At 47.3% G+C, this 19,618-nt stretch overlaps 1 protein-coding gene across 23 annotated transcripts in view; it reads left to right on the plus strand.

Moving 5' to 3' along the window:
• The first annotated feature begins 303 nt into the window (after positions 1-303).
• LOC147621566 (protein GAMETE EXPRESSED 2-like) overlaps positions 304-19,618 on the plus strand; it is a 210,058-nt gene continuing 190,743 nt past the window's right edge. For 22 of the 23 annotated variants that reach the window (XR_015269849.1, XR_015269848.1, XR_015269850.1 and 19 more), the window contains exons 1-2: positions 304-459; positions 772-1,191. Coding sequence is in view for 20 of the 23 variants with exons in the window: in XM_086824342.1 (XP_086680468.1) it covers positions 390-459; positions 772-1,191 (490 nt within the window). In the remaining 3 variants the exon portion in view is untranslated. The remainder of the gene's footprint in view (positions 460-771; positions 1,192-19,618) is intronic. The other variant, XM_086824339.1, reaches the window with a different exon arrangement.

Below are 19,618 nucleotides of genomic sequence, written 5' to 3' on the forward strand. Positions count from 1 at the left end.
TGTGCATGTGTGTGTGTGTGTGTGAGAGAGAGAGAGAGAGAGAGAGAGAGAGAGTTTCAACATTTGAGAGTGTGTGTACGTGACAGAGAGAGGGAGAGGGCCATGTGCATGTGCATGTATGTGTGTGTGTGAAAGAGAGAGAGAGAGAGAGAGAGAGAGATGGTTGTAGAGAGGGATTAGTTCTTTTCTGGAACCTTGGTGGGCGCAGCAATGCGTGGGTGTGCAATACTAGTAAAGATAAAATAGATAGAATGCATTTCTTGCCACATTACACATACATACTGGAGCATGGGGAAGTTTCATTTTTATTTAGTGATGATATATTTAATGAGCACACGCCAACGGTCAAGACTCTCCCATGCTTATGAACAGGAGGAAATGAGAAGAGGATGTCATGCCTCCACACTCTGACTTGTATTATTCTAGTCTGCCTCTTGCGGCCGACCTGCTGCATCACTGGTAAACAAAAATCAAACGAGTTTCGTTTCAATTCGCCTTCTACATTTTGAAAAATTGTTATGTAAATACGCGGCGCTGTGCGTGTGCGTGCGCGTGCGTGCGTGTGTTTTGGGACGGCCTCGATTGCCCATCCATGAGCTGCAGTCCCCTCCTGCCGTCAGATTCTGTGGCGGGCCGTATGTTTAACGGCCCTCATTGGGTGTTCGCCTTAACCTTAACATTTAAAGAATAAACAACATCACCTTCTTTGGTATACTTTTCACTCAATTAATCTGCTTACATTCAAACCACATGTGCTTCGCTGATCTGCAGCAGCTGGCTCTGGGAACGTAAGCACCAAGTGCACAAAAAGCAGCTTGCCCAAAACATCAGTGATTACAATTCATGAGGGACAGCCTTTGAACTTCTCTATTGTGGCCTTCAATGCCCAATGTGAGACATCACCATGTGTCGGATTGAGGGAGTGTGACCTGAGCTGTGGACAGTGTGCACGTTATTCTGGAGCTCCTTACTTCAGTTTCAAGTTTGTTAATGCAAGGACATCATCCGTTTTACCAAATGTGACATGCCGAATCGGCACTTCAAGCACCAGCACTTACCCTGTTTCTTGCCTTGCAACAAACTCGCTGGCAAACAACCGCACATCATACAAAATAATCATATCGGTGGTAGAGAACACAGCAGCTCCAGTACAACTCACAGAATTATCAGCTACAGTGGTACTGCTTCCAGGTATGGGTGATGTCAAATTGTGAATTCTTATATCAAATTGATTTTTGTGAATGCTTCCAGTTCTGTGCTATGGCATAATGGTCTCTCTTGGTAGAAACCAAGTAGAAGCTGTGATTTCTATTTCCAATAGTGTATTCAACAAAGGGGCGTGTCCCCGATCGCTTGGATCCCACTGTGAAGCTCTAAAGGGGCAGCTATCGAGTCTCCAAGGTGTGTCCTCTCCATAGCAGGACCACTTGGTCAAGAATAGCTAAGGCGTTAGGCCATCTTCCCCTGGCCACTTGTCCGAGGGCTGATAAAGAATATCTTTCTCAAGTTTTGATGAAATAAAGGATGCATCCAAGGCTGATTGCAACTCTATGGGACTGCACTCCAGATCCTCTGTTGAGATTGGTCTCTAGTTTTTGAGTGGGGTATCTTGGATTGATATGTATACCCCGGTGATCGCTTCGATAGCTGATCCTGTTCCTCCCTGCAAGGGCCGCCAAAAGGTCTCCTGCCTGCAAGCTTGTGTCTTAGAGACCTCTCTTAATGCATGACCTCTTACTTTTCTTACATTAAAACTATGAACTCATAAATTCTAGGGCAGTAGAGAGGGCTTTTACTCTACATCCCAGGCTGCCATTTCAAAGGAGTGCATCATCGGTAAAAATGCTATCAGGCACTCTTACTGGAGGGGCACTTTACGGGAGTGCCTGATCGACAGAAAGCATAATAGTCCTATTAGAATGAGACTGCTTTTCCTGCAATAAGAGAGTCACCAACTCATTAAAGGTATACAAGTTTGGATTACCCTTCGTGAGTAGACGAAGAGTAGTAGCAAAACCCTGATAGGATTCTGGCAAACCCTGAAGCATTGTAGATACAAGTGAACCATCTGGAATGACCTCATCGATGTTGATAAGCTGTTCTCGCAAATCCTTGATGCGGGTAAGGAACTTGTCCATTGAATCACCCTCATCCATATGCTCAGACTCAATCTTCTTGCGAAGATAGGCAACACGAGCCTCATTGTGAACCTGATACAAAGAAGCAAGTACATCCCATGCACCCTTAGCAGAAGTGCATGAACGAATGTGCGGTATAACCTACCTTTTGCATGAAAGGGCAATCAAAGCACATGCATGAGCATCCTTGGGGTCCCATCTTAGCTGTTTTGGAATGGGTGGCAAAGGTGCAGAAGTTGTAGCACCACTTGAAGATACATCATCACTTGCATCAATAGTGCCTGAAGTACTTGATGCTAGTGCAGGACAATAGGTATGACATCAACCCCTAATACATAGACCCACAAATTCTTGGCAACTAGTACATGTTTCATCATATATGCCCACATAGGATAGTTGGTGCCATCCAGCTTATCATCAATGGAGAGCATACCAAACAAATCACTAGTATTCCCACACATGGCTGTCACAAATGCGTACAAGTAGGTAGTGTGACTGAATGAAGGCAAAAATCTACAAAGCAATCCGATGCTGAGACACCTGAAAATTGGGAGAAATGCCCCAAATGTGTCTTTATCACTTGTATCAATGTTGTAACATCCAAAAAATTGGGGGAAATGTCCCAATGCCAAAGAAATGTACTTGTAATACCAAAATGCCTACAAATGTCTATAATAGACCTGCAAAAATAGTGTCAATTTTTACAAAATCCCCAAATTTCTAGTGCAATTACGCACCAGATTTGAAGAAATCAATGCCAATGTTGCAATTTTAGGCTCAATGGTGAAAAGCCCCAAAATTAATGCAGTCAATTTGCTCCATTTTTTAGCAATGTCTGAAATTTTTGAAAGAAATTAGAAATGATAACATACTGGTTACTGGTTACTGTTGGCACAAGTTTCGAGAACACTTCAATCGAATGTGCATGGGCTCGTAGCAACTTTTACGGCGACATAGCAGAGAGGTACGAGGTACTGTCAGGTAGAGCAGGTCGGAGCAGGCACAGGCGGCGGTGGCGCTCGTCTCGCAGGGTTGTAGCAAGGCAGTGCAGAGTCGCAGGGCTATTGCAGGCGACGCAGGGCAAGCGATGGCAGGCGGCGCACAGAAGGTGGTGGCAAGGCAACGCAGATCAGGCGGTGTGGCAGGGCGGCGCACAGCAAGCGGTGGTAGGGCGGCGCAGAGTAGGTGGGCGAAACCCTAACCCTAATCTGCTCTGATACCAATGTTGGGGTTAGGGAGAGCTTGCTTGTACACCAACACACACACACACACACACACACACACACACACAATGAGCTTGAACAAGAGGTGGTAGGGCGGCGCAGAGTAGGTGGGCGAAACCCTAACCCTAATCTGCTCTGATACCAATGTTGGGGTTAGGGAGAGCTTGCTTGTACACCAACACACACACACACACACACACACACACACAATGAGCTTGAACAAGAAACATGAGAGAGAGCTCTGCTGGAAAAGTACTCTATTGTGTTGAGGTACAAAAGTACAATGAGTACATTTAAAAGCCTAGGACAAGGTGCCCTACACACATAAGTGTGCTCACATGGGGAAAAAACCTGTGTCACGCCACAGGGAAAAAGTGCCCGTGAGTAAGCTGGGTTCACACTTGAACTAGCTGGGAGTGGCCGGACGGTCATGACCAACACTCCCCACGTTCTCGGTGGACTAACAGTTGGACGGGAACAACTACGACATATGGAAGGTAATGATGGAGTCCATTTTGGAGTCTTATGACTTGGCTGATTTCATTGTTGTTGGTGTTCCACGACCGGAGTTCGAAGACGGGGAGTTACTCTCTATATGGAAGGAATGGGAGGCTCAGGCACAATTATGGGATCGTGTCAATGCTTGCACCCGTTCTTTCATCTTTCTGAATTGCACACCACAGGTGATCAATCATATAAGGCATATGACGCTAGCCAGAGGGATTTGGTAGCATTTGGCTTCTCTGTACAACAGGGAAAGGATCTCCTTGGAAGTTCAGATGTGGGTGATGAATCCTGCAAAGTCGTCAACGATGCGGGAGCGCATCAACAAGTTGCAAGCTCTTTAGCAAGAGGTTCTTCAGGCAAGGAAAGAGATATCTTCAGAGGACATGGCCATTACGTTGTTGTCCCATTTGCCTTCTCAATACTCAGCATTTTACTCCTCTTTGATCACCAGTGGTGGCAAGCTCAGCACCGTCACTTGGGAGGAGCTTGTGCCAATGGTCTTGGACCAGGAAGAGCGTTTTACGAACCCTCCACAAGGCGGAGGTTCTTAGGCCTTGACTGGCCAACGGTCGAAGGGCCGTAACAACAACAAGGGCAAAGGGAAGTCTTCGTCGGAGAAGGCTTCTGAGAAGAAGCCCGATTCAGACCATGAGAAACTGAAGGCCGAGCGGACCTGTAACGATTGTGGCGAGAAAGGCCACTATTGGAGGAAGTGTCCCAAGCGGAATACCAAGAAGAGTGCTGATTCTTCTACAAAGACTCCAGCTTTTGTGCACTTGGAGATTCTGGACACAGATGCTTCATCTTCTTTGAGCGAGGAGGTAGTTGGCTTCACCGCCAGGGATGCTCGGGAGTGGATTCTTGATAGTGGTGCTTCCAGGCACATGACTTCTTCCCGTGAGTTCTTACAGGATCTTAAACGGCAGTCAGGTTGCATTTTCATTGGCGACAATTCCACTATACCGATTCATAGTGAGGGCAGGATGGAGATCATTCCCGATGGTAGAGGGGGGAAGCATTTCTATCGTGTTCTTTACGTCCCCGCACTTGGTTTTCATCTATTGTCAGTGCATGAGGTTTGCAAGACTGGCTTCCGGGTGGAGTTTGAGGAGCATTTTGTTGCTCTACGAGACAGAGAAATAGGCCAGGTTGTTTGGGAAGGTAGAGTGGAGAACGGTATATACAAACTCTCAGTACTCTCCTCTCTTACAGGCACTCAGATCGGTGACTTGTGGCACTTTCGGTTTGGCCACTTGAATGTGGATGTGCTGTGGCAAGCTGGGACCAGATGGTGATTGGCTTGCTAGATGTTGGCAGCAGGCAGGGACGCTGTAGTTCTTGCATTCGTGGTAAGCAGTTTAGGGAATGTTTTCCGAAGCAGGCTTCCAGGCGGGCTTCAAAACCGTTGGAGTTGGTACACACTGACTTGTGTGGACCTATGCAGACCCCATCTTTGGGAGGTTCTTTGTATTTTATGCCGGTTGTTGATGATTGTAGCAGATTCACTTGGGTTTATTTCCTTTTCCAGAAGGACCAAGCTTTTGCTCGGTTCAAGGCGCATGTGATGGTGGAGAAAGAGTATGGCTTGCAGATAAAAACTCTTCGGGCTGACAAAGGGGGAGAGTTTTCTTCCAATGCGTTTGTGTGGAACATGGTATCAAGCGGGAGTTGGCCAACACAGGTTCGCCTTCAGAGAATGGAGTGGTTGAGCGTAAGAACTGGATTATGGTGGAGATGGCGAGGATGAGCATCGTGATCTTCCTCGTCCACTTTGGGGGGAGGCTGTGGCTACAGTTGTCCATATCCTCAACCGATCTCCGACGACTTTAGTACCAAACATGACTCCCTTTGAGGCTTATTTTGGTAGGAAATCAGATTGTCATGTGCATGAAAGATGCCATGGATATTCTCAAATGCTGGTCCAGAAAAGGCAGCCAGAAAAAGACCATTAGAACTAGGACATGGAGTCCAAGGTGCAGGCCAGTGTGGAGCAAGGCTTGGAGAACAAGAAGAGGATGTTGTCGGCTTCTTGAAAAGGGGTACTGTTGGCTGATTTTACAGGCGCTATCGGCGGTTGTACCAGAGAGCAAGGCGGCTGAAACGCATCAGGACATGGCAAGTGGACCAGGCGGTTGCAAGCGCATCAAAGGATTATGGTGAAGAGTCCAGTCGGCTGGCAGACTGGACTCTTCATCAGGACATGGCAAGTGGACCAGGCGGCTGCAAGCGCATCAAAGGATTATGGTGAAGACTTGATTATGGTAGTCCAGTCGGCTGGTAGAAGAGGATGTTGTTGGCTGCGTGAAAAGGGGTACTGTTGGCTGATTACAGGCGCTGTCGGCGGCTGTACCAGAGAGCAAGGCGGCTGAAACGCATCAGGACATGGCAAGTGGACCAGGCGGCTGCAAGCGCATCAAAGGATTATGGTGAAGAGTCCAGTCGGCTGGCAGACAGTTGGTCGCCAGCTCTTCTATGCTCCAAAAGACCTATAAATAGGCACAAGAGCTCATTGTTATAATCATTCTCTCTCCCCTATGGAGTGGATCAACTTTAGGACAGATTTTGGGTGTGTTACACCTTTTGTATGAAGGCAGCCTAGGACTGCAGATTTAGGTACCTTTTTGTACCATTAGAATATACTGAATTTCCAGCACATCTCTCTCTCTCTCTCTCTCTCTCTCTCTCTCTCTCTCTCTCTCTCTCTCTACTCTCTCTTCATATCTGTGTTTTGCATCAGCATGTTTCCAGGAGTGTCTAGGGCTGAAAGAAGACTCCCAGAGCTTCTATGTGTTACATTGGTAACTGAGCATCAGGCTCATCAAAGCTAAACATTGAATCCGTCCCATATGATGGTGTATAGGTCCAAGGTACAAGAAAGTACACGGATACGAAGCCCAAGGCAAGGAGCACAGAATCGGGAAGAGCTCCCAGGAGGTTTGTTGGTGGTGTTTCACAGAGCTAGAGGGGATGGCAAACCTGTGAGCTAGATAGGTTCTCGGGCAACGGTCCCAAGGGAGGTTATCCTCCAAGGGGTGATGTGAGAGTGCCAGACTCATTTCTCAGGAATGAAGACCAAGGCAGTGTTCAGAGTCAGGGCAAGAATGGATTGGGGACTGGAGGGAACAGATGCATAGATCTTATTATGTGACAGAGTGGTTTTGGAGACCGGGCCAGGCTTTCAGAGAAAAGGGTTGCCAGGGATGGATGGATGACAGAGGGACTTCGGGAAAAGATTGGGATGGTGACAGTCATCCAAGAACAGGTTGGAATCCCGTCATCAAGTTTGGCAGAGGGGGATGTCATGTGCATGAAAGATGCCATGGACATTCTCAGATGCTGGTCCATAAAAGGCAGCCAGAAAAAGACCATTAGAACTAGGACATGGAGCCCAAGGTGCAGGCCAGTGTGGAGCAAGGCTTGGAGAACAAGAATAGGATGCTGTCGGCTGCCTGAAAAGGGGTACTGTTGGCTGATTACAGGCGCTATCGGCTGTACCAGAGAGCAAGGCGGCTGAAACGCATCAGGACATGGCAAGTGGACCAGGCGGCTGCAAGTGCATCAAAGGATTATGGTGAAGAGTCCAGTCGGCCAGCCGACTGCTGGTCGGCTGCCTGAAAAGGGGTACTGTTGGCTGATTACAGGCGCTGTCGGCTGTACCAGAGAGCAAGGCTGCTGAAACGCATCAGGACATGGCAAGTGGTGCATCAAAGGATTATGGTGAAGAGTCCAGTCGGCCAGCTCTTCTATGCTCCAAAAGACCTATAAATGGGCACAAGAGCTCATTGTTATAATCATTCTCTCTCCCCTATGGAGTGGATCAAGTTTAGGACAGATTTTGGGTGTGTTACACCTTTTGTATGAAGGCAGCCTAGGGCTGCAGATTTAGGTACCTTTTTGTACCATTAGAATATACTGAATTTCCAGCACATCTCTCTCTCTCTCTACTCTCTCTTCATATCTGTGTTTTGCATCAGCATGTTTCCATGAGTGTTTAGGGCTGAAAGAAGACCCCCAAAGCTTCCGCATGTTACACATATGTCTCCCATTTCCGTGAGTGATACCTATGTTCACATTCCAAAGAAGCTGAGGGGGAAGCTCGACTCCAAGTCCCAGAAGCTTGTCTTTGTGGGATATAATTCTCTTTCCAAAGGATACAGGTTGTATGACCCAGAGCAGAACGAGGTTGTCATCAGTAGAGATGTTGTTTTTGATGATCATGTTCTAGCTTCCATTGTTGATGAGCCGCCACTTCTTGGAGACCCAGATGAGTGTGATGATGATTCCCAGTCGATTGTTCCAGCTGGACAACCTCAGTCAATTGAGGAGGTTGAGCCCACGGTGGAGACGAGCCCCCGCAGTAGCAGGAGGTTGAGCCCACGGTGGAGACGAGCCCCCGCAGTAGCAGGAGGCTCCACGTTTTGTTCGAGTACCCAGGTGGTTGTTAGACACCCTTCGGGAGTTAGGTGTTATGGAACTTCCTTCTGAGTGGACCACAGAGGACGGACCTCGAAGATCGCATAGAGTTCGTGACAAGTCATTCAGCGGAGCTCTTACAGCAGGTAAACTATGCTTTGATGTCTTGTATCATGCGGGACAAAGAGCCCACTTCCGTAAAGGAAGCCCTTTCACAGGATACTTGGAGGAAAGCCATGCAGGTGTAACTGGATGCCATAGAGAAGAATAAAACTTGGGAGTTGGTTCCAAGGCCGTCAAAACGGTTAGTCATTGGTGTCAAGTGGGTCTTACGTCAGATGGGTGGTCGGTGGACAAACACAAAGCCAGACTTGTGGCTAAGGGTTATGCTCAGCGGCCTCGCATCAAGTATGAGGTTACCTTTGCATCGACAGTGAGGATGACCACGATTCGGACCGTTCTTGCCCTTGCCTCTTCTCAGCGGTGGCTCGTATATCAGATGGATGTGAAATCGGCGTTCTTTAATGGTGACCTGCAGGAGGAGGTGTATGTTGAGCAACCTCCAGGCTTTGAGGTTCTAGGATCAAAGAGAATGGTTTACAGGTTGCGGAAGGCCTTGTATGGTCTTGAGCAGGCTCCCAGGGCTTGGAATAAGAAGATGATTCCTTCTTTCTACGGATTGGATTTCAGAGATCAGTTGCAGATCCTAACATATATCTCTTTCTGGAACGCGGTTTGCACGTTGATCATCTTTTATCTGGATGACCTCATTCTCACTGGCAGTCATGTGGAGCACATTGCAGTGACGAAGGCTGCCTTGTTAAAGGAGTTTGAGATGACCGACTTAGGCTTACTCCACTTCTTCTTGGGATTGGAGATTTGGGAGACCCAGAGGGGGTTCTTTGTCTCTTAGCAGCGGTACGTCCATGAGCTGCTTGAGACCTTTGGTATGGAGAACTGCAAGCCTATCACGTCACCGATGGACCCGAACACGAAGCTTACAGTGAATGATCCTTGTGAGCTGGTTGATGCCTTTGTGTACCGGAAGCTGGTTGGTTCATTGATTTGGTTGCTGAACACTAGATTGGACTTGAGCTTTCTTGTGGGGCTGTTGAGCTCGTTCATGCAGACGCCTTTGAAGTCTCATTGGGACGCATGATTGCGGATCTTGCGGTATCTGCAGGGTATGAAGGATCTTGGACTCTTCTACGACACTGGAGGTGAAACGAAGGATTGAATCCGACTCCAAGGTTGGAGTGACTCAGATTGGGGAGGAGATCTAGACACGAGGAGATCTACATCAGGCTACAGTTTTACCCTCGGCTCAAGAGCTGTTTCATGGAGCAACAAGAGGCAGTCGACTATTGCCTTGTCGTCCACAAAGGCAGAGTACCGGGTTGCTTGTGGTGCTGCTTGCGAGGTTGTAGAGGTTGCTTGGCGAGATTGGGTTTCCACAGAAGGAGCCCACGGTCATCCAGTGCGATAACTAGTGCTGTATCGCTATTGCTTGGAATCCGGTCTTCCATGCTTGGACCAAGCATATAGACATCTTGCTTCTTTATTGTTCGACGTAGGACAATTTGGCGGACCTCTTCACAGAAGTCTCTATCTCAGGCTATGCTCTGGTGGCACTCTAGCTCACTCAGGTTGGTTCCACATCCAGGAGCTGAGAGGGGGTGTTAGCAGTCATCTCCTGTCTGTATATTACACGAGGGCCTTTGTTGTGGGTGTGCCCGCCATAGTCACAAGGGACGTGGGGAATGGACCCCTGGGACGGGGAACGCCGTCCCATGACTTGCGGGAACGGAAACGGACAGGGGACGGCTAGGAGACGTGTGAGCCCGCACTGTAACAAGGGGACAGCGGGACGGCGCCTAGCTGTTGAGCAGCCCTCCCCACTTGGCCCATGGCTATTAGAAGAGCCCCCGTTGGGACATGCTATAGGAAACTTTCAAGTCTTCAAGTCTTCAAGACTCACCTCGGGCCTCCTTAGCACTTGCTCTAGCCTCTTAGCTCTTTCCTCTTGGCACTTGCAACACTCCTCAAGGCTCTAGCAAGGCTCAAGCTCAAGCCTCAAGGCTCAAGGCTCCTCAACTTTCAAGGCTCAAGTGGAAAGCTCATTGGCTCAACACTCCTCAACTTTCAAGCCTCAAGGCTCCAGTGGCATTGGGACCTTGGGTAAGTTGTAATTTCAAGTTGTCACTTGTAGTCTTGTTGCTCTCCTACACTCACCTCTTGCTCTAGCCTCTCCATTGGCAAGCCTCTCCTACATCTCTCTCCTACTCTCACCTCCATTGCTCAAGCCTCTCCTACATCTCTCTCCTACACTCACAGTCTCACCTCCTCTTGCTTTAGCCTCTCCTACATCTCTCTCCTACACTCACCTCCATTGCTCAAGCCTCCTTGGCACTTGCCTCCATGGCATCTTCATCGCGACCATCCCCCGCACCTCGTTCCGGCGGCACCAATACGAATAGAGGAAGGAGGACCGAAGGTTGTTCTTGGTGGGAAGAGGTCAACTCCGATCATCTCGGAAGTGGAGGAGGCTCTCGCCCATGGTCCTGCAAGCTATGTCCATATAGGCGAACGGGTGGGGCGGATAAAGTGAGAGCCCACCACTTGCATGAGCCCGGTCATGAGGTCTGATTTTGTGATCAGGTCACACTGGAGACGAGAAGGAGGCTTCTTGAACGTGTTGCCGCATGCTTTCAAGGAGGAGAGTGCCGCATGTGGCCGTGGATCCCGCAACACTAGTGAGGCCATCCCAAGGTTCGGCATCCACATCCGCATCCCCATGTGCATCCACTTCATCGGCACCCGTGGGCGCATCACCCGCCCCACAAGAACGGGCCCCAACACCATCCTTCTCCATGTCGACCGCATCCACACACTCACGCCAGCAAAGTACTCTTGAGGGTAGTTGGGACCCCAAGAAGAAGGAAGAGGTGGATACAGCCATAGCCCGCTTCTTCTTTCATGACCACATTGATGTCTAGCTTAAGATTTATCATTTTACAATGTTCCTCTTACAAGTTACTTGAACTTTGAACTTTGAAGTTGATCGGTTATTAAATTATTCATTTTTTGTGGATAGATCGGACTACTTCAAGGTCATGGTGAAGAAGATAGGGGAGTAAGTAGAGTGGGCTAGTGGCATAGAGATCATTGGCCCAGACCTAGTTGTGGGCTTTGTTGTAGATGGGGAGGCTTCAAACAGGGCAGCCGGAGCGATCATTGAGAGCATGTACCCCAACATCACCGTGTCATTTTGCATGGCACATTGCTTAAATAATGTCTTGAAGGATATTGGGGACTTGCCATGGATCCGGCCTATCATCCAAGTGGGCAGCCAAATAGTGACATTTGTCACAAACCATCAGTTCCTACGCCATGAATTCTCCAAAAAATCTAGCCGTCAGCTCCTCAAATACTCAGATACTTGCATGCAGGCACTGGCATTTGATGCTTTGGGCAATGTGTTGATGCCTGTCAAGCACTCAATGTGCCATTGAATCAAGGGGCTTTTATGTATTGGATGTATATGTGGCCAGGGGGAAGCATTGTGAAGTCTCTGGATGCCTTCATGTGCGTTAATGTACCATGTATGATGAGAAATTGATCTTGAATCAAGGGGCTTTTCAAGATTTTATGCTTGTTGAGCTTGGCAAAGCAGCAGGGAAGACTTTTATGCCTTGAACCCTCAGAAATCCACTTGCAGTCAAGGGGCTTTTGCTCAATTTCTGTCCGGGACTGTTGTATGCAGTGGTGAGGACTGTAAAGGTCTGATTTTCACTCATTTGGACAGCCAGGAGAGCATTTATTGCTACTGTACTTGCTGGTACAGATTTGGTACAACTTTGTACAAGTTTTGGCATGGCTGTACATTGATTTGAGCGAGGAAAAGGTTCATTTTCAGTTGCTGTACTTGCCGGTACAGATTTGGTACATCATTGGCGAGCACTTAGTACTGTTGTACAGTACTTTGGAAGGGGAACAGAGCACATCTAAGGTGCTGTCCTAAATCTGCAGCAACCAGATTTTGGTGATTTTATCACATTCAGTGGGAGTAGAGTTGCATTCGTGCTTTCGCAGTGGGAGATAAACTTTGGGAGAACAACTGTGAGCACTTTGTGTGCCTTTGGTGCAGTGTTTGCACATCTTGCAGGGAGTCAGGCATTGACAAAGGTTGCATATTGCTATGGCAACCACAGGTGAGAGCTCTTCATTGCTTCACATCAAGAAGCTTGAAGGCTCACATAATTATGACATTTGGCAAACCCAGTGCTACAATGTGTTGCTCCAGAAGAAGCAACACAAGCCCATCAAAGAAAGGGGTGTAATGCCCGCTTCTCTTACTGCTGAAGAATGGGAAGATATGGATGAGCTAGCAAGATCCACTATCATGTTGTCTGTGTCAAGACACTTTACTTTTCAGCACACGTGAAGAGAAGACAGCTTGGGGAATGTGGCAAAGATTGTAGGACTTGTATGCCCAGCAAAGTGCCTCGAGCAAAGTGTATTGGTTGAAGAAACTCATAGGTCTTCAAATGAAGGAAGGGGCGTCTATGACAGCCCATCTAAATGAGTTTAATGGTATTGTCAGCCAGGTCATCAATCAAAAGTTGGCAATGGACGATGAGTTCAAAGCCACCTTTCTCTTGTGCACTTTGCCAGAGAGTTGGGACACATTCAGGACAGCCACTAGCAATTCAAATGCTATGCTGCCATATGCAGATGTGGAGGGTGCTCTTCTTCAAGAAGAGATGAAAAGGAAGAACAATTCTGTTGGAAAGTCCAATGCAATGAATGCATGTGGGAGATCCCAGCAAAGGGGTAAAAGCCAAGAACGGGGAAGGAGCAAGTCCCGCTCCAAAAAGGACTTGGAATGCCATTATTGTGGCAAGAAGGGACATTTCAAAAAGCAATGCTACAAATGGAAGAATGATCAAAAGGAAAAGGGCAAAGGAAAAGCAAAGACAAAGATGAAGCCAAAGATGCAAAGCCAAAGGGCAAAAGTGGAGTCAAGATTGAAGAAGTCAATGTGTCACATGCAGGTGACAGTGAGGATGAAGTCCTATTCACGTCTTCACTTGATGCCCATTCACTTCTTGCAGGAGATGGTCATGGTATGCACTCATGGATCATTGATTCAGGTGCCTCCTTTCATGTCACAGGTTGCAGAGACTTGTTTGTGGCTAAGGACTTCAAGCACGAATATGGTGTGGACTTTGATGAGATCTTCTCTCCAGTGGTCAAAATGACCACACTTAGAGCTGTATTAGCTTTGGTTGCTCATGATGATCTGGATTTGATTCAGAAGGATGTGAAGACTGCTTTTCTTCACGGTGATCTCCATGAGGAGATATATATGCAACAGCCAGAGGGTTATGCGGTAAATGGAAAGGAGAAGCTTGTATGCAAGCTGAAAAAGAGTCTTTATGGGCTCAAACAGGCACCAAGGGAATGGTATCATAAATTTGATACATTCATGAAATCCCAGGATTTCAGGAGAAGTGACATAGATCACTGCTTATACACCAAGAAAGCTTTGGATGGCAATCTATTGATCCTCATCTTGTATGTTGATGATATGTTGATTGCCGGGAAATCTCGTAAAGAGATGGATGCCTTGAAGAAGAGGCTGCATCAGACCTTTGATATGAAGGATTTGGGTGATGCAAATCACATTTTGGGTATGCGGATACTTCGGGACAGAAATCAACATGTGTTGTATTTGTCTCAGAAGGAATACATTGGCAAAGTTTTGCAGAGGTTCAATATGGAAGGGGGGAAGAAGACTAGTACTCCTTTGCCTCCATATGTGAAACTCAGTGCTATGGACAGCCCACAGTCGGATAGTGACAGGGCTGATATGGCCAAGATTCCGTATGCTTCAGCTTGTGGCAGTCTCATGTATGCCATGGTTGCTACCAGGCCGGACATTGCATTTGCAGTGGGAGTGGTTTCTAGATAGAGTGGTTTCTAGATACATGGCCAAACCTGGCAAGAAGCATTGGGAAGCAGTGAAAGGTGTCATGAGATACTTGAAGGGCACACAGGATATGTGCATTTGCTTTGGCAAACAGGATGCATTAGTGCATGGATACACGGATTCGGATTATGCCGGTCATCCAGATAACCGGAAGTCTACTACCGGTTATGTGTTTACATTCACAGGAGATGCTGTGTCATGGATATCCAGGATGTAGAAGTGCACTGCCTTATCTACTACAGAGGCCGAGTATATTGCAGCCACAGAGGCTTGCAAGGAGGCATTATGGCTATCTCGGTTAGTGGTTGATTTGGGTTATACAGGGGATATTCCATTGTTGCATTGTGACAGTCAGAGTGCCATCCAGTTGGCAAAGAACCCTGTCTTTCATGCAAAGACGAAGCATGTGGATGTGAAGTATCACTTCATCAGAGAGGTGATAGAGAACAAGCAAATTCAGCTTGTCCAGATTCATACGGATGACAACCTGGCTGATCTGTTGACAAAGAGTTTGCCTCCAGAGCAGTTTGCTCATTGCAGACACTTGATGGGCATTGGATGAGGCCAGTTTCAGCCTTGATATGGCCTTGTATATTATCATGTACATGCTGAATCAAATGTACATGTGTGATAGGGGAGTCACACACTCATACATTGAGTTGACTTATCCCCACATGTCTCTCTCTCTCTCTCTCTCTTCTTCTTTGTGTATGTCTCCCACATGAGACTAGTACTCCTTTGCCTCCATATGTGAAACTCAGTGCTATGGACAGCCCACAGTCGGATAGTGACAGGGCTGATATGGCCAAGATTCCGTATGCTTCAGCTTGTGGCAGTCTCATGTATGCCATGGTTGCTACCAGGCCGGACATTGCATTTGCAGTGGGAGTGTACATGCTGAATCAAATGTACATGTGTGATAGGGGAGTCACACACTCATACATTGAGTTGACTTATCCCCACATGTCTCTCTCTCTCTCTCTCTCTTCTTCTTTGTGTATGTCTCCCACATGAGACTAGTACTCCTTTGCCTCCATATGTGAAACTCAGTGCTATGGACAGCCCACAGTCGGATAGTGACAGGGCTGATATGGCCAAGATTCCGTATGCTTCAGTTTGTGGCAGTCTCATGTATGCCATGGTTGCTACCAGGCCGGACATTGCATTTGCAGTGGGAGTGGTTTCTAGATACATGGCCAAACTTGGCAAGAAGCATTGGGAAGCAGTGAAAGGTGTCATGAGATACCTGAAGGGCACACAGGATATGTGCATTTGCTTTGGCAAACAGGATGCATTAGTGCATGGTTACACGGATTCGGATTATGTCGGTCATCCAGATAACCGGAAGTCTACTACCGGTTATGTGTTTACATTCACAGGAGGTGCTGTGTCATGGATATCCAGGATGCAGAAGTGCACTGCCTTATCTACTACAGAGGCCGAGTATATTGCAGCCACAGAGGCTTGCAAGGAGGCATTATGGCTATCTCGGTTAGTGGTTGATTTGGGTTATACAGGGGATATTCCATTGTTGCATTGTGACAGTCAAAGTGCCATCCAGTTGGCAAAGAACCCTGTCTTTCATGCAAAGACGAAGCATATGGATGTGAAGTATCACTTCATCAGAGAGGTGATAGAGAACAAGCAAATTCAACTTGTCAAGATTCATACGGATGACAACCCGGCTGATCTGTTGACAAAGAGTTTGCCTCCAGAGCGGTTTGCTCATTGCAGACACTTTATGGGCATTGGATGAGGCCAGTTTCTGGCCTTGTATATTATCATGTACATGCTGATTTTTTCTTTTCCTTCATTTAAGGGCACTTTGCCTTTAAGTGGGAGGTTGTTGGGGTAAAGGCATTATGCCCACCCTTGTAGTGTGTACAAGCCCATAAGTTTTATAGTACACAGTACACTTAGTACTTTTAATGTACTAAGTGCACTATGTGTTCTAGATCAAATATACATGTGTGATAGGGGAGTCACACACTCATACATTGAGTTGACTTATCCCCACATGTCTCTCTCTCTCTCTTCTTCTCTGTGTATGTCTCCCACATGAAACCCTAACTCTCATCTCCCTTCAGCAACTTTATCAGACTAGGTCTCCACAACCTCATTCACAAGACGGTCAAAATGCTTCCCCAACATTCTTGACATAAAAGAGCCATTTAAAAATAGGTCATTAATACAGATTCTATAGCGAACTCTCGTCTTTCCACATTGTTCCACATTAATTCTCATTTATTTCATGTGTATTCCCATTCTCATCACATCATTTTCCATTTCATCACATTTTTTCTCATTTATCCGCATCAGATCTCATCCACTCGCATCTACCCATATCCACATCTCATCACATCACATTCATTCACATCTCATCTATTCAGACCACATCACAATCACTCACATCACATCTCACTCATTTTACCTCACATCTCATTCATTCACATCTATCCCGATTCACATCCCATCACATCACATTCATTCATATCCATCATATTCACATTCATTCTTATTCATCACATTCACATTCATTCATATCCATCACATTCACATCCATATACATTTATGACACATCACATCTCTTTCATGCAGACGCCTTTGAAGTCTCATTGGGACGCATGATTGCGGATCTTGCGGTATCTGCAGGGTATGAAGGATCTTGGACTCTTCTATGACACTGGAGGTGAAACGAAAGATTGAGTCCGAGTCCAAGGCTGGAGTGACTTAGATTGAGGAGGAGATCTAGACACGAGGAGATCTACATCAGGCTACAGTTTTACCCTCGGCTCAGGAGCTGTTTCATGGAGCAAGAAGAGGCAGCCGACTATTACCTTGTCGTCCACCACAGAGGCAGAGTACTGGGTTGCTTGTGGTGTTGCTTGCGAGGTTGTGTGGCTGCAGAGGTTGCTTGGCGAGATTGGGTTTCCACAGAAGGAACCCACGGTCATCCAGTGTGATAAGTAGAGCTATATCGCTATTGCTTGGAATCCGGTCTTCCATGCTTGGACCAAGCATATAGACATCTTGCTTCTTTATTGTTCGACGGAGGACAATTTGGTGGACCTCTTCACGAAGTCTCTACCTCAAGCTATGCTCTGGTGGCACTCCAGCTCACTCGGGTTGGTTCCACATCCAGGAGCTGAGAGGGGGTGTTAGCAGTCATCTCCTGTTTGTATATTACACCAGGGCCTCTGTTGTGGATGTGCCCGCCATAGTCACAAGGGACGTGGGGGATGGACCCCTAGGATCCGGCCTATCATCCAAGTGGGCAGCCAAATAGTGACATTTGTCACAAACCATCAATTCCTACACCTTGAATTCTCCAAAAAATCTAGCCGTCAGCTCCTCAAATACTCAGATACGAGGTTTGCCTACAATTTCTTGATGCTCCACCGATTGAAAGAGTCTAGTGGTGCATTGAGACAGTTGTTTATTAGTGACGAGTTCACTTCTTCACCATTGGCTTCCACTGAGACAGGAGCTCTATGCAAGGAAAAAGCAGAGAGCCGTGATGGTTGGGGTTGCTTTGTGGTGGGAAGATTTTGGTTCGGATGGACCCGAGCTTCAGCATCTAGCCATCCGCATTCTCAGCGAGGTAGTGAGTTCCTCTTGCCTAGAGCAACTTTGGAACTCATACAATCACATTGCATGGAAGAAGAGGAACCGTCTTGGGGTGGAACGGGCAAATGATATAGTCTTTGTGAGTACAAACTTGCGAATGCTTTGCAGGAGTGCAACTGCAAAGGCTGATGCATTTACCGAGTGGGAGATGTCTCAAGATGATGATGAGTTGGAGTGTGAGATCCCTGTCCCCACCGCGCAACGAATTCAGAGGTGCTAGCAGCGGAAGTAGCACTTCTTGCGTGGGGCAGAGTCCCTCACTCGGGGCCTCGCCCACCACGGATATCCAGACAAGAGACTAATCCCTCGGTTCTTCTGTCATGTGCATCACAGATGCCATGGACATTCTCAGGGCTAGATCTAGAAGAGGCAGCCAGATAAAGAGTAGAACCAGAATGTAGGAGCTTCAGGTGTAGCATCTGAGGTGAGCATGGAGCAGGACAAGTGGGATCATGGAGGGAAGCAGACGACTGAAGCACATGATCCAGATAAAGGGGTTGTCAGCTGATTCCAGAAGGGCCAGGGGCTGAAGCGCATCATAAAGTCAAGAGCATCTAAAGAGCATGCGTTTTGGTACTTTTTGGCAAGGCTGCTGGCCGACCAGCAGTCGGCCAGTTTCTCATGGATCCCAAGGCCTATATAAAGGCACCCTTGCTCTATGTTGTGGTCATTCAAACCCACTAGGGGTTGGGATCACTAGAGGTCCCATAGGGGACAAGTTTTGGTGTTTTACTACCTTTTCAAGAAGGCAGCCAAGGGCTGCAAGATATGTACCCTTTTTGTACCTTAGTATATACTGAATTTCCAGCACTTCTCTCTCTCTCTCTCTCTCTCTACTCTCTCTCTACCTGCGTTTTTGCATCAGAAGGTTTTCCAAGAGTGTTTAGGGCTGAAAGAAGACTCCCCAGAGCTTCCGCATGTTACATTGGTATCAGAGCATCAGGCTCAGCGAAACTAAACACTGAATCAGTCCCAGATGATGGTGTACAGGTCCAAGGTACAGGAAAGTACACGGATTCGAAGCCCACGGCAAGAACACAGAACGGGAAGAAATCCCAGGAGGTTTGTTGGTGGTGTTCCCAGTGCCAGATGGGGATGGCAGTTCCGTGAGCCAGATAGGTTCTCAGGTAACGGTCCCAAGGGATGTTGATCCTCCAAGGGTGATGTGAGAGTGCCAGACTCAGTTCCAGGAATGAAGACCAAGACAGTGTTCAGAGTCAGGGCAAGAATGGATTGTGGACTAGAGGAAGACCAGATGCATAGATCTATGCACCCAGAGGAGTGCTAGTGATCATCAATAGATTACTGGGGCACTTTTTACTTCAGTTAGTGGAGGTTTTTTCCCCCAGTTTAGCTCAGTTTCACTTATATGCAGTTTATGAGTGTTTTGGTCCACCCGGCACATTTATGGCCGGACATGTGAACACTTATCTTTAGGGTCACTATCATGTGGCTATTGTACTTCACTTTGAGATAATCAAGCATACTGAAGTTGTGTTCTCTCTTCTCTTTGTTTCCACGCCTGCTTGAAGTTCCTGTAAACCCTAACCCTAACACCCATTGTCTTCAGCTTCTTTATTGTTCGACGAAGGACAATTTGGTGGATCTCTTCACGAAGTGTCTACCTCAGGCTATGCTCTGGTGGCACTCCAGCTCACTCGGGTTGGTTCCACACCCAGGAGTTGAGAGGGTGTGTTAGCAGTCATCTCTTGTCTGTA

The sequence above is a fragment of the Cibotium barometz genome, chromosome 30 (assembly GCF_041138505.1).
Source record: "Cibotium barometz isolate CiBa-2024 chromosome 30, ASM4113850v1, whole genome shotgun sequence".
NCBI lineage: Eukaryota > Viridiplantae > Streptophyta > Polypodiopsida > Cyatheales > Cibotiaceae > Cibotium > Cibotium barometz.